At 43.0% G+C, this 16,179-nt stretch overlaps 1 protein-coding gene across 2 annotated transcripts in view; it reads right to left on the reverse strand.

Moving 5' to 3' along the window:
• The window catches only part of Ptprg (protein tyrosine phosphatase receptor type G), a 697,305-nt gene that overhangs the window by 199,321 nt on the left and 481,805 nt on the right, over positions 1–16,179 (reverse strand). For both annotated transcript variants that reach the window (XM_036200071.1, XM_036200070.1), the window contains exon 5: positions 9,416–9,511. In XM_036200071.1, the coding sequence (XP_036055964.1) occupies positions 9,416–9,511 (96 nt within the window). The remainder of the gene's footprint in view (positions 1–9,415; positions 9,512–16,179) is intronic.

Below are 16,179 nucleotides of genomic sequence, written 5' to 3' on the forward strand. Positions count from 1 at the left end.
AAAGAACTCAAGTCTCTTAATTATGTAATGCTTTGCCAATAATTAAATAGTCTTCTGTAAGATCCACTAGGAGGAACGGGCTATTTGCAGACAGGTAATGTGCTGAAAACACTTGATAAGGCTATAAATCCCGTGTTGTACATCCACAAATCAGCTCTAAAATTGCATCAGAATATTAAGAATGACTCGGGCTTTCACTTGATGGTAAGTTCTATGAAATCAATTAACTGTTAAAATAGCTTAATTGGAGCACATGTATTTTAATTTCTATGTGTGTATGAAAAAAAGTCTTTTTAATCAACCCCAAACATTCTGAAATTCCATTTCTAGGTAATGTAGTGAAAGAATTGAACTTATGACAGGAGAAAAGCATGGATGTGGAAATGGGGAAAGGTGTCCGGCAAACAGCAGCAACTCGGAGGAGGACAGGAAGATCACGTTGGTTTACTGTGATTATGCTGAAAAGCAGTCTAAAAATGAGGATCTTCAGAACAAGTGCATGTTTTTAGACACAAAAACTGTTCTGGGGGAGTTAAACTACATGGGCGGTGGGGAGCAGGGAGACCGCCCAGCAGGCGGAGGCGCATGCTGCAAGTCTGGATGCCCAGAGTTTGATTCCCAGACCAGGCTCATGGTGGGAGGAGATAACTGCTTGCTGACAGTTGTCCTCTGACTTCCATACCCATGTCATATCCCTCTCTCCCTCTCTCTCTCTCCCCCTCCCTCCAAACAAAAAAAACAACGTAATAAAAAGAAAATGGTGGGAAATTTTGGCAGTTGAGTACAATTACTGATTCCTACCCCTGCCCCCTACTTCAGAGAACTAGTAGGGAAAAAATTAGAGCTAGCAATAGCTGTGATAAATAATTTATTGTTAACAACAGCAACAGCAACCAAAAAAGGCAGAAAAATTCCTTGGAAATATGTTTTTTAAAAATACCTATTGAGGTCACCATGATTTATGCTTTAGTATTGGTAGTTGGTTCTAAAAATAGTGGAAGAAAAGAAAATCAGAAAGGACAATTCCAAAATTCATAACTGGAAACTACACGCTCTTCAAATGAAATACTCATCACTGTGAAATTACACGAAAGGTATCATTTCATTTGGTATTTTATCCCCCGACATGGTCTGACTTCCCTTCATCCTAAGGACAGAAGGCAGTCACTTCTGAAGACAGGATTCAAGGGCCATCCCACTCTAGGACCTACTGCTCCTGACTGCATGGCAGGATACAATGTCAGGTTTCCTTTGAAATTTTCCTGGGTCTGGCAAGGAAAGGTTGTCATCAGATAAACACTACAGGAGAATGAGTAAGCCAGCAAATGAGTACATGATTGAAGAAGGGGAAATCTGAAGAAGGAGAAAACCAGATATAAGTAACAACACCAGCAGGAAGAACCAAAAGACCAAATGCACTGACACAGAACCAACCATCGGGACCACAGGCCCGCAGAGAGCAGGCAACCAAGAGGCGGCGGAGCAAGCCAGCAGGTCGGCCAAGCCACTCAAAGCACAGTCTGCACCTATTGCTGACAAAGAGGAAAGCAGTTGATAGGAAGCATTACAGAATAGTTCTCAGGCACAGATACATGCAGCTCATACAGCCTTGGCACTAAAATATCCCTTTGGGTCTCTGAATTCAGTAGTAAAGAATTTTAAGGCTTGTTGCTCTTTCAGGATCACAGACACAAATACAGAAATGAGTCCCTATAATACTATATTACGTTAGGTGGTTCCGTGACACCCTGTGGGGGAATCATCAGTTAAAGCGAGTCACAAGACTCACATCACTCACTCACAATCAAGGTCTGACTATCTCAAGGATCATGCACTTTTAATATAACCAGTATTTTTATGGGTGATGCACAAAGAGCCATTTGGACAATGCTTTTCCCAAAACACAATTCACAGATGGTGTGGCAAAGCTCTGCTGATCTCCTCTAATTGAATCCTACCGAACACTTATTTGATGAACAGCAACTGAGGCAGAGCACTGGTATGAGGGTTTGGGAAAGATGGGTCATTAGAAACAGAAAGAGAAGCAGCCATGGGCCTCAGCTTCAGAGAGGTCACACTCCACTCTACCAGGAACCACACCTCCCAGGGAAAATTTCCAATACTCATTCACTGACAAGCCATCAGGATATTCCACGACAATCAACCTCCAAGAACCCCAATGTTATGGTCAATCAGCCAGCCACATACTACAGAAGCAATGATGAACAGACCCCTGACCCACAATGAGCTCATGGCACAGAGGGCAGAGGAAGCAAGCCAAATAACAGTTTCTGCACAAGATGGAAGGCTAGGGGCCACAGCAGGTCAAAGGAAGGACAAGCCATAGCTGCCTCTGACGGGTGGGGGGAGCGGAAGGTGAAGGCGGGAGGTGGAGGAAAAGGCTTTGGAGCCAGCCCTGGATGGATGAGTCACCAAGAGCTTCTCCTGCCTTCTCCATGTCTATAAATAATCCCAGGTGCTGCCATTTCATTTAATTACTAAGCCTCTCCAGATGGAGAAAAATAATTAAGCAGTCTGTGGTGCCGACATGATATAAAGAATAGGTTAGCAACTCGTGAGACATTTGAATTCTGATGTTCCTTTTCAACTGTGAAGTAAGGGTGGAAAGGAAAAGGGGTAAAGGACACCACAGACCTTAGTAGGAAAACCCAAATAAGTGTCGTGAGATCCGGCAGAACAAACAGAAATGGGAGGTAGTGGGACCGTCCAAAGCAGAACTGCTAAGATGAAATGGAGAAAGTACACTAAGAGCTTTTGATGATGGGCTGTCCAGAAGAATACTTCAGGGGGGCAGCTCAGCAGGGAACAGCACTTGCTCTTCCAGAGGACTCATCTCAGGCTGGCTGTCTCTCTCTCTCTCTCTCTCTCTCTCTCTCTCTGTCTGTGTGTGTGTGTGTGTGTGTGTGTGTGTGTGTGTGTGTCACAGATTTCCAATAAGCTCTTTTAGCCTCCACAGATTTTTTTTTTTATACCAACATGGTATACATATACACATAAATGTAAAGGTTTAAAATAAATGTTCAAAAATGAGAAATACTTCAACAATGCTTATTTATATACAAGTGCAACATAACATATTTACTTCTTAGAAATATACTAATTGGCTGTGTCTTTCCTGACATGAGAACCATTTTATATCTTTGCATTCAGAACAGATTTAAAAGAGACCCTATCCAAAGAATGAAACAGGAGAAAAAAGTGTCTAACTCTAGTTGGCCCTTAAAGCCTCAAGCATTTACAACCTAAAACTGCCTGGACTCAACGACAAATGAAGGAAACCTCTTACAAGCACATATAAGACAGTGGATGTGATGGATATGACCCGGACATGTCACCAAAATAAAATCAATGAAGTCAACAGTCTTCAAGTGTTCTGTGGGAAAGCAGAAGAAAGCAAATCTCTAAGATGGTGGCGGCAAGCTTCTACTCAGCAGCCTGAAATCCTTCAGATGGTTAGTGGGAAACAGGAAAGTATGGGGTGACTACTGCTGAAAAAACATCTGTAAGTAAGAAACCAGAGAGGACCTAAGTTAGCGGTTGTGAGCCAAGACAACCCTACACAAAGCATGGTTATCTTGAACTCTAGATATGCTCCTCTCAGAACTTCAGGTGAAGCCAATTAAATCTTCTAGCGAATTATTTTTAAAAGCAAAATATTCTTCCACTAATTGCCCAATTATTCTCCTGATTCTAGCCCATGTAAGCATGAGTATATTCTTACTTGTTTAACCAGATAACCCATGGAAGGCATTACAATAAGAGAATGGCTTAAGAGAGTACTTTAATAGTTTTCAGAACATTTTACATTTTTATCAGCATTCAAACAAGGTTAACAATAGAGAATATTCAAAGTTCTACTCTAAAAAACAAGATAATTATTTTAATTTTTATACTTACACTAATTATTTATTCTTTGGAATGGTTTAACAACAAATTCTTTTATCCTTAGCCAAGTGTTTATTTCAATTTATCTCTCTTTTTTTAAGTCCTTTAAAATAAAACTTTACTCTTACTTATCTTTTTTTCCTCCCCAGGACTGTGAGCCTAAATGTGACTTGTTTGCCTTAGAGAAAATGGGGTGTAATCTGGATATATTACTATCAGATTGCCAGGGCCTGCACAGAAAGTGACTGTCTGCTTTGTGGACCAGCATTACAGTCACTTGGGGCTGATGTAACTCCATTTCCTGCACATGGAAGTGGTTCTTCTGCCCTTCATATGGGTTCACAGGAAACACTTGCAGGAGACCTGCCTTGCCATTCTTCCACACTAAGACTGACTCTCAAGTCAACCTGTTACCAAAAGATGCAGCTGCCACTCAAAGTTCCTGCAGTCTACGTCCCTCACCGAGACATTAGGAGCATGTAAACATGAGCAGATAAGAACATCTGCATGTCAAAAACACCCATAGTACAGTGGGAAGACTCATCCCTCTAAGGTAGAGGGTCAGACACTTCTCATCTTGATGACTGCTGGAGTATCAAGATATTTTATGTAAAATCTCCCATACTCAACATTCTAAAAACTTTACAAGTTCAACAAATCATGTCTAAGATCTGTAATAAAGCCAGGTCAATGACACTGCATTTAAGCCAAAACAAGAGTCCTTGGTCTACCTGCTGGGCCTGTGCTGAATACAATGCTCTGGCAACATTATGAACCTTACAGGTCTAACCATCGCAAAGGCAGAGAAAGCACCAGAATTACTCAAAACAACAGATCTGTGTGTAGAGTAAGACAACAGGTGGGCCAACATCTAAGCATAAGTGGATGGCATGACTCTCCATGGTATGGTTAGAGGAAGGGTTCCATTGTAGGTGGTGGGGCGGGAGAGAGGGAGAGAGCGAGAGAGAACAACCAGAGGCATCTAGATGAGTCCAGAGCAGTGAGAGAAAATAGTAGACTGACAAGGACCAATAGGCTGGACCTGGCCATGTAGAAAAGCAGGAGCAGAGTGGGGGTGGAGGGGTGGAGGGGGACATAGAGAGATGGAGAAGGGAGGGAGAAAAAGGAGCCAGGGGTGGGCAAAGGAGAGAGCATAGCTAGAATACCAGGGTTGTAAGGAGAATGAGTAGCTGGGGAAAGTTGAGGGTTGGGTGGAGGTGAGGAGAGCTAGGAAGCCAGTACTTTGGTATGCTAATAGGCACCACAGGTAGCCATTTGTCCATTCTCCAGTGATAAGGGAAATGGCTCCTTTTGGAAAAGGGAAACCAGCTTCATAAATTCCTAAGGAATGTTGGCTTTTATCTAATCTCCAGAATTTGGCAAAGTATAGTCTCCTTTGGACGTGAATATCTACTCAGAACTTGGCCTTGCAGCTTGTACCGGATCACTCTGGATTATCAAATAGCAGTAGATGAAGACAAGGTGAGAATGAGGTGTTTCTCTACTCAGCTGTGTGTGTGTGTGTGTGTGTGTGTGTGTGTGTGTGTGTGTGTGTGTATGTGTGTATACACACACGATGTGCGGGTGTGTCACTGCATGCTGTGAATGTCAGAGACCAAGTCTCTCCTTCCACCAGGATGAAGCTCAGGCCATCAAACACACATAGCAAAGACCTTTACCCACTAAGCCACATCAGCAGCTTAAGACAAATAAAAATTTACAAACTTATTCTTTTTTTTAAGAAGGATTTTTGTTATTATTATTTTAAATTATGTGTATATGTGTGTTTGTGTGTATGGACACCTGAGTGCAGGGCTCTACAGAGGCCAAGAGAAGTGATCAGATCCACTGAAGCTGGAGTTATAGGCAGTTGTGTATGGAAACTGAACTCAGGTCCTCAGCAACAGTAGCCAGTTCCCACACTTCACCACTGAGCCTTCTTTTCATCCCTCAAACTCATTCTTACAAGGAGATTCAAAAAAAGAAGACCAAACCAGACTGAAAAAAATAACAATACTACCTTTTCCTTCTATTGCATGGCAAAGTTAAACTCCAGTGTCTCTGTACACAGGTGGCCTGATGTGGAGAGGAACCAAGGCCACTCGGCACAGTTGTGTCCACAGTACTGTCCCTTTATTATCTGCCCTGTAGTTTTTGTCTCTAGGACAGCAGGCCAAAACTTGGAAAAGTACCAACTAATGAAATAGACATTCAACTTTCCCATACATGAAATAGGAGCTGTGTCCTAGAAACATTTCAAAAACTCAAAACCTAGATTTCACAGTCAAGTATTTCAGTGGTTTGCCTGCCCAAGACTCTAATTGGTCCTATATTTAACAAGTGTTTGTGGAGGAATCAAAAAGAAAAGAAAAAGAATTCAAACATTTTGGTGAAGCATGCATCCTTCCAATACTCAAAAAAAGTCTTTCTAAATACCCTCTCCTACACAAACAGCACCCCACAGAGTGTGGCCTGGCTGCTCACAGTGGCTATGGAGGAAGGTGGGAAATGGACAGACAGCTACATAAAAAGCAGCATGCAAGAAGGTCAGAAAACTGGATTAACAGCTAGGTGGAAGTGCTTCAGAGTGAGATGTCCCTGTTGCCAACTGCAATCTGGTCACTTCAGGAGCAGGGAGAGGTCTAGACAGAACCCAGCAGAGCAGATCCCTCTGGTCATGATGAAGACACATGATATCATGAGGGTCTCCAGCCCACAGAACCCCACAGTTTAGATGCGTATGTTTGCGTTAGATAAACACACTAGAAAAGTGCCGCCTCTGTGTGAGGAGCCAACCCAGCAACTGTGGCTGTGATGTGTTGTCCTTGCTTTACAGATAGAGTGCTGCACCAGCGAAGGCCAACTGCATCACAGTCACTCAACTGTGAAGTGGAAGTGGGGCTCAAAAACAAGCAATTCCTAATCTAGTGAAAAGCTCTGGAAACACTGTGCCCTACTTTGGTAAATGAAAGCAGTCAAGGAAAGGAGAGGTCCTGAGGACTGAGGGGGCACAGCAATGTGCAGCATGAACACAGATCTTCACAGTACTTGACCACGACTATGGTAAATAATCCTCCTTACAGCTTAACACAGCATGTCTAGATTTTATTTTTATGCATAAATAACTAAGGGCATTCTAAGAAAAAGTCACTATGCATGATACATTACAGTTTTTTAGGTGTTTTTTTTTTTGTTTTGTTTTGTTTTTAATTTTAGCGTATTCTGTCTCATTATATTGAAAATGCTGCCAGAAATCCTTGAACTAGTTTCATGGCCCAATGAACCAGTACTCTAAATTTGAAAACTGCTAGAGAGAGGGTCAGTGATTAAAACTGGTTTCTTTTCTTGCAGAGGCCATGGATTCCCGGTCCCAGCACTCACATCAGGCAAATTACAACTGGAACTGAAGTTCCAGAGGCCCTATACTTTCTCCTGACTTCCACAGGGACTCCCACATCTAGATTTGTCCCCATGCCACTGGTAGTGTCCCTTCTGGGCCCCCTGGGATAGTATAATATTAAGGCTGGTCCATAAATATCATACAAAAGGAAAATGGAGAGATTTGTCAATCACGTGTTCCCCATTTGAAGGGACAGTGGAATGAACTTACTCCAAACAAGAATGTTCCTTCTCCATGGCAAAACAGCCTGCTCACAGAGACAGGTGTGGCAGACTGATTCTGGAGAGGGCTATCAGTCTCTCTGAGTTATCAAAAGAGCACCCCCTGCCAACCCTGACCTCCGAGGAAAAGGAACACTTGCATGTAGTGGTGTTAGACAATTCTGAAGGCTGAAAGGCAAACCACATACGTACTGCTTAGGTTACATTCCACACTAAATAACCATGTTGCCTAAGGACATACTGCTTTACTGTGATGGGATTTCTTCAAAAGCCTGAGCATGGACCAGGGGGATGACTTGGTTGACAAGGTTTGCCTCGTGAGCAGAAGGAACTGGGCTTGATCCCCACATAAAAAGCTGGGTGTTAAGAGATGAGTGGTAAAAACAGGAGGGTCCCTGGAAAACTGCTGTCCAGAGAGCCAGCCCATTGGACAGAGTTCCAGCCAACAAGAGACCCTGTCTCAAGCAAAAAGTGGAAGATAACTGGGGAATGACATTCAAAGCTGCCCTCGGATCACAAATACATGCTACCTGAGCATACACACATGAACATGAGCATATGTGTGCACACACATGAACATGAGCATATGTGTACACACACACACACACACACACACACAGAGAGAGAGAGAGAGAGAGAGACAGAGACAGAGACAGAGACAGAGACAGAGAGAAACAGGCACTGAAAAGCATCATCTGTAGCAGGATGAAGGGTTTCCACCTTACATTGAAACCTGTTACAGGAACTATGAACAGTAATCAGTATAAATCTGTGAATGGAGAGAGAAAGAACTGAGGCTAGTGACTCACGCCTGTAGTCCTGAAAGGCCATTGTAAGGGAAACAAGCCCCCCCCTCCCCCACTAGCTCTGCTAATTGTAGATTCAGTGGAAAATACTGCACTCTGCCCCCACGCCCCATACCAGAAAGTTAGCCCATCATGCTGTGCTAACAGGATGCTTGCAGGATAACCGCCTGCGGTTGTGCTTGCAAGATAAATTGCTTGAGAAGAATGCTTGCAAAAATAACCCCTTGCTAGATAAGCTTGGAATTCGTTTACCTACCCAGACTCTGAGAAAGATCGCGGAGACATCTGGTCTCCAGGTGTCTGCACTCTGGATGACCCCGCTCCCCCGCCCTGATAGAACTGCCTCTTAAAAGGCCTGTGAGCCTTAGACTCGGGTCACCGGCTACTTCTCGCGCTGGTGGCCCACGAGCTCGTGCTAATAAAGCTTCTTTTGTGACCCGATATCGGAGTGAAGCTCTCTGTTTTGGACGCCGACCCTAACAGTCCCAGCATAGAGAAGCTAAGGCAGGAGGATTACAGTGAGTTCCAGGCTAGTATGGATTATAATGGGAGACTCTATCTCAAACAAAACCAAACCCGAGATGTAGAATGGAGATTCCTAAGTGAACCATCTTGGAAGAGTCTCGACAGAGATGAGTTGCCATGGGGACCTGCGGATGGAAGGAAGAGGGTCTTTTCTAACAAGTGGCTGCTGCTACTTATTAATACTTCTTCAGGTAATGTCAAATTTCAAAGTTGCTTGAAAGAAAACCACCTCTTTTTCATCTGCCTCTTAATATGCTGAAGGAGCCTGTTCAAGACGAGGCAGCCACAAAGTAAGTTAGATGATAAATGTGTTCTTCAATCTGCGCACCAGTCAAGTAGCAATAAAATCAGAATAATTCATGCAAAAATTTTCATTATGTTTCTAAACATACTTATTTACATTTTAAATCACACATTAGACAATATGAAATATCTTTCATTTAGACAGGTGTGAGCTAGAAAACAGATGCATTCATTAAACATGGAACAATTCGGCAAATTAAAGGAAAAAAAAAAAGAAGTCTCTGGTTGAAGTATTTCAGCCACTGTTAACTTACTTGAAAAAATACGGCCATGGCTCCAATTATTCTGTTCTCAGAAATTGCCGTTTGAAAGCTGTCAAAGTCGTCTGGGTTGTAAAAGAAAATCTGCATCTGTAAAATAGTTAAAAATTATATTAGAAAGAAACTTCAAACTTATGGAAAAGCAGAGAATAGTACAATGGATCTGTGTTTCCCAAGACTAAGACCACAACTCATTTATTCTTATATAGTTTTCCTTTGCTAAAGCCTATGCAAGCACATCCCATGTAACATGCCATTTCACTCATACTTCAGAATGCAACACGTCTTCCCCCATGACTGCATCCATGCTGCCCAGAATGCACACTATGATGCCTTCTTATTACCAGATGCCTTCTTATTACCATTCCCGGGCTCATGACAAGACCTTCCCAAATGGCTTGCACACAGTTCAGGACATGCAAGCAGGAAGCTCAGCCCACGAAGGGTAGCCAGTGTGTGAAATCATCAACACGGTAAGTGACTTGGACACAATACTGAGACCTGTAACCTATATCTCAGGGGATTGTGGGAAAACACCTGAAGTGTGATATTGGAGATTTCACAAAGAAAAAAATTAATGGTAAAAACACTGAAACAGCGTCTTATAGTTTACTGTGTATGTAAGAGCTATTCTACACATTGTCATTGACAGCACTTCAAAAACTATGAAGATGAACGCTAAAGGCAAGGAAACAGTGCTTCAGGAAAGACTGGACTTGGGGTGCCACCACCCCAACCATAAGTAGTACCTTCTCTTGTATTTAGCTAGAGTTTCTTATTCAAAAACCAAACTCCAGACACATCAACTTAATCTTAAAAGATTGAGCACACAAGTGGATGACAAAGGGACTACTTTTTGCTGTTGTTGGTTTGTTAGGGGTTTTGGTTCTGGTTTTTTGAGACAGGGTTTCCTTTGTGTAGCCCAGGCTGTTTTGGAACTTGCTTTGTACATCAGGCTGGCCTGGAACTCATTAAGATCTGCCTGACTCTGCCTCTGAGTGCTAGGATTAAAGGCGTGCACTACCACTGCCCAGCTAACTACATGCATTCTTATTCCAGCATGCCCGGCTCTGTGTCTAGGAGACGCTGTGGCAGGGAATGTTCTCCACAGCAGCTTCCTGACACGCAGTCAAGCACTTCTACTCAGCAGGAAGAATGGTTGTGAAGGTGGAGCACAGGAGTGGTGTTACTGAACCATGCCCGGATCCCAGCAGCACTCTATCCAACAACAACACAGACTAACACCAGCAGAGTTCTTAAAAATCCTAGTAAGAGGGCGGGAGAGATGGCTCAGTGGTTCAGAGTACTGGCTGCTCTTCTAGAGGAAACAGGGATTATTCCCAGGATCTACATGGTGATTTACAACCACCTCTAACTCTAGATCTGACGCCCTCTTCTGGCCTCCTTGGGCACCAGATACACAAGTCGTATATAGATACCCATGCAGGCAAAACACACATACACATATAATAAATATTAAAAAACTAAATATAAAATCATAGTATGAATGGTATTGGATTCAGTCTCCCAGGAAACCCTGCTCCTTCAAAAAAAATCAGATCTCCTAAGGCAGACCTCATCTTTCTCTACCACTGCTCCCCCCAGTTCCTAACTGGTGTGCTGAAATGGTTTGTAATGGAAATCATATCCCAGCTGGGAGCTTGGAGACTCCATACCAAACAACTAATTGCCAGCAAACAAAGTGAGATCAAGGTGAGTCCGCACGGGACAAAGGTGAATGGCATCTGCACGACAGAATGAACTGAGGTGCTAAGGCAAAGGTGACAAGCATTTCTGAGCGGAGGCCAAGCTTGCTGCATCAAATCACTTTCCAGGGAAATTCAGGAATCTGTGTAGATGAGGGAAAGAGGTAGATTCTTTTGTAATATTTTTCTCTTAAAGCATATTCATTTTCTTAAGACCTTGAGCTCTTACCAATACTGGCGGTCTGGACAGCTTTAGACATCATGAATTTACACTAAGAAAAACCCGCTCTGCAAGGTGCTGATTAAAATCACTTAATACTGGGTCAGTGGCTTCAGGTTCAATGCCACTAAACTGAGGAAAAAAATCTCCACCAGACTCTCAAAGTAGGGAGGTTCCAGAAAGCTTATTCTTCAGCCCCTAAACAGAGCAGTATTATTCAATGCACCACCTGAGTAGCCTGGGACACAAAATACATTAAGACCTCTTCAAGGGCACTTTGACATATAGCTCAGGAAGGAAATGCATTTTTGGAAGACATACTTAGGTGGAGGCTCCACCCACCTGGATAATACAATGTACTCAGAAAGAAACCACTAGGGCAGGTTGGACACATCAATTTCCCTTGCTACTGCTTTCAAGTTGAAGCCTACTGAATTATCTTAACATCTGAAGCTAAAGATAAGAAAGTAAATAAAGGGATTAAGTTTTGCTGGGCTAACTGGACTTTAGCAATTTGGTGTTGATCAGAAACAAATGGGGTAGAGACTGGAAATCAATTTTGCAAAGATATCTTTGGCAAACCTTTTTTAGTTAATTCAGTCACCATGACCCTGGTTTTGACCTATACCGAGTCCCTCTGATTTAGCTTTGCCTACTAAATCATTTCAATGTCAGATCCCCTAGAATTGCCAATTTCTGCATTTATTCTCAGAAGCCACATCCAAACTATGGGGGAGGGGGTGCATGCCTATAATCATTGTATTTGAGTGGCTGAGGCAGGGGGACATATAGAAAAATCTTGACTGAAACAAACAAAACAAAACAACAACAGAAAAAGTAATACCCCCCAGAGACATAAATCTGAGGGACATTTGCTATATAGTAATTCCTTCTATAAGGAACAGGACACAAGTTGTACATGAGTTGAGGGAAAGACCGGGAAAGTCCAGTGACAGAGATGTCTAACTGTGTTGTATCCACCAAGAATTTACATTTTGTCCTATTGGCCCTGTACTCCCTCTGTAGACATCCCACTACCACCACACCCTTATCTTTCCTTCAATCACTTGGGAGTTCGAGGGAGATAGTGTGCCCCCATGTGCTGAATTCCTATGTGTGTAATTTCTAAGAATAAGAATATCCTCCTACATGATAGCAGTGTAATTGTTACAATAAGAAAATTTTACTTTGATGTGATTATCCAATTCTTGGTTCACTTTAGTAAGTGCCCAATAAAAGCTCATTACAGATCATCTTACAGTTCTGGGTGCAGGATGCAATCTAAGATTAAATTCTGCACTCAGTGACCACATCTGCACTGTCTGTTCCCACTGCCATCTGGAATAAATCCTTGGCTTTCCTGACTCTGAGAATGAGATGCCCCAAGGACAATTCTACATAAAACTGTGGTCCATCTTGTCAGTTTCTCAAGGGCATATTCAGGTGGTATATTCTGTGCAAGGTGCCACACAACACTTTACTCAAGGCAGCAGGTCAGAGTGAACACAGCATGGGTTTCTCCTAATACTAGGACTGTGGATCTCAAGTTCAAGGGTGACTTGGACAATCTTCCCCACTACAGTTTTACATCTCTTTTGGAAATGAAAAGATCTTTGTAGGGAGACAGTGTGAAACAACATTCCTACCTGGTTCCTCACCTTTCATGTACTAGCTTTAACATTCATTAATGATTTTCTAACTCTGCTTTTTCTGTATTCCTGAATGAGAGTCTCACACAAGGAGTATCTTTCCCTTCTCCAGATTTATTCATTCATGTGTTTGTGTGTACAGACTTGTTTTGGTTTTTACTTTACTCAGTCCATGGCTTACTTACTCCTAAGATTCTCATCTTGATGTTCAAACTGCCCCAGCTTCGCCCAGCAGGAGACCCTTCAGAAGGACTACCCTGCCATGCGGCTATGCCTGTCACTTTCTTTGCTTATTTTTAATTACCTTCTTCTGATCAGACACACTACTTTGGCTGCAACTTATATGTTATCCATCCCTGCCCCCTTCCCCCAAAAAGCCATTCTATTCTAGCATATACTGGTTTCTTTGGGTGGGTAGCATGGTTTAAAGACTCAGGAACTCACTTTTTTCCAAATGTACCAAAAATAAAAAACATTGAGTCTGGCAGCGGTGGCTCATGTCTTTAATTCCAACACTTGGAAGGCAGAGGCAGGCAGATCTCTGTGAGTTTGAGGCCAGTCTGGTCTAAAAAGTGAGTGCCAGGACAGCTGGAGCTGGTTCACAGAGAAAGTCTGTCTTGAAAACCATCCCCTAACGTTAGCTTGCCAAAAAAAAAAAAAAAAAAAGAACACATTGGTTCTTCAAGAACACATTATAGCTGGAGGCCAGTGTATCTGTTCTGAACAGGAAAGGAAACTGAATCAACTCTGTGAATGTATGCCACAGGGCTGTCCTTTCTCACAAAGACAGGCTGAATGAAACTAAAGTAGAAAGCTACTGATGCAGTGTGCTGTGGGACAGTCGTGAGGGCCTGTTCAGTCAACATTCCAAAACCAGGAGTGACAAGGATGGGCTTGATAATGCCTACCAAGTGCAATGAAAGAACTGGACGATCCTCCAGGCATTTCTCTCGCCAGGTTAGGTGTGTCTTACCAAGAGCATCATAAGACATCACATAGCATTTAGAAAGTAGTACTTTACAGGAGAAAACACATGATAAGGAAGGTGAGGACCCCTTCCAGGACACATGTGGTCATGGGGGGGGGGGGGTGCCAGCACAAGCTCTGCCGTATGGGATAGGCACAGTGACGGCTGGCAATGCTGCATGGCCTTGGGGGCTAAGGAATGTACACAGAGACTAAGATGCTCGAAGCCCTCTCTCACTCTGCAGTTTAAATCGACTCTAGGTGCAATGTGATTTAATGTGGTTTTCTTTCAATTTGCATCACTGTGCATGTAAAGTTGAATGAACCACAAACGATCAATCTGAAAGACTTGATATTGTTATTTTTCACACATTTATTGACCATCTACAGTATATCAAATCCTTTGCTAACGCTCATTAACACCCTGTGAATAAGGTATTACTATGAATCTCAGGCAAGGAAAGCAAGGGTTTGTAAGACCTGCAAAGTCTGAATTTTTCAAAGCTCTTAAAGAAAGAAAGCACATTAGTACAGAAAAGTAACTTTTACACTCAAGAGTTCAAGGTCTTCATCACCGTGCTTCCTTCCACCTGGCAAGAATATCTGCTTAATGGTGACTCTGTAAAATGCCATGATAGATGAAGACACAGTCAATGCTTAGAAAGACTAAAGTGCCATTAATGAGACAAGGTTAACTTTGTCTTTGAATGCCAAAATTAGGTGGATGCATGGATAAAGAGCCTAAAGTCATGGACAAATGAAATACATATTAAAACAAAGCCTATTTTAGTCCAGCAAGGGAGAGGATGGGACGTCTCCATGAAGGTGAACTCATTCTCTGACGTTATGATTGTGTGCCCAACACAGTGCTCAGGTGACTGAGACAATGGAGGCAATAGGAAACTACCCCAAGTCAAGAGAGGAGACCGCTCGAGACCTGCTCTGCAGACTCAGAAAGTGCTATGCCTATCTTATCTCTTAGAAACCTCCATCTTGCTCACATACTCTCCACACAAGGCAAAGAGCGGGGGTGGGGGGCTGGGGGGTGTCAGAGGGAAATAAATAAGGAGACAGTGTCCAGAAAATGCCCAGACGGCTCATAGGAAAGGCCAGTGGTTGAATGATCTGGTTAACTGGGACTGCTGGGAAGTTTTCATACAGGAAAGACCACACAGACAAATGCTACAGAACAGAAAATTAGATGAACTGGAGAGATGGCTTATGAATACATAATGCTCTTGCAGAATCTGGGCCTAGTATCCTGAACCTATATATAGCATCTCACAAATGCTTGCAACCCCATCACCAGAGGATCTAGTGCTCTCTTCCAGCCTCTCTGGACACGTATGTTCATGTGCATATGCCCCCAACCAAGAAATACACAAATGTACATAATGAAAAAAGACTGAATAAATCTTAAGGAGAGTTTGGGGTGTGTGGGTGTGTGGGTGTCGAGATGATATGTGAAGTCCAACTAGACAGCAGTGGTGTGGAAAAGGACACAGAAGATGGCAGTACAGGAGGGAGGAAGTGAAATGCAGGTTTTAATCATGGCTGGGGAAAATCTGCAGAGAGCCAGCTGGGATGTAGCAGTGGGCAAGCAAAAGCTGCAGAGGGGAAATCTAAATGCAATGAGCACCAGCTAGGTTGACTTCCTGGCAGATTTGAAGCAGCAGCGTGAGAGCCGGAGAAGGGGAACCCAAGCTCTGCTGTGGTTCCGGCTGCAATCATGAAGCCGGACTGCACACACATTATACCGACAAGACACAACACAGACTCAAGGGCCAACAGTTCCAGACAGGGCACAGTACTTCCTGGTGGGATAATCAGGACGGTGGGACTGAGGAAGATGCTCACATTGGCTTCAGTCAGAAAATAGAGAATAGTGTGTGAAGTTGTTCAACTCACTTTTTCCTTTTTAATTCAGCCCAGGACCCAAGCCCCCAGGGATGGTACCATATATATGCAGTGTGGATCTTCCTGCTCTAATTAATCCAATCTAGAAAATTACAGACATGCCCACAGAATGGTCTCCCAGGTGATTCCAGATCCAGTTTAGTTAACAATCAAGTTTAACCATTGCATACATGAAGCCATGTTCCAATTCTTTAATTCTATCAATACCACTAGCCAGAAAGATCTATGCAGGCAGAACATAAATCAGCTTGGCTCGAGGATGTGTCTGACAGTGCTGGTCAGTACAAATACTGTTAATTT

The sequence above is a fragment of the Onychomys torridus genome, chromosome 9, assembly GCF_903995425.1.
Source record: "Onychomys torridus chromosome 9, mOncTor1.1, whole genome shotgun sequence".
Lineage (NCBI taxonomy): Eukaryota > Metazoa > Chordata > Mammalia > Rodentia > Cricetidae > Onychomys > Onychomys torridus.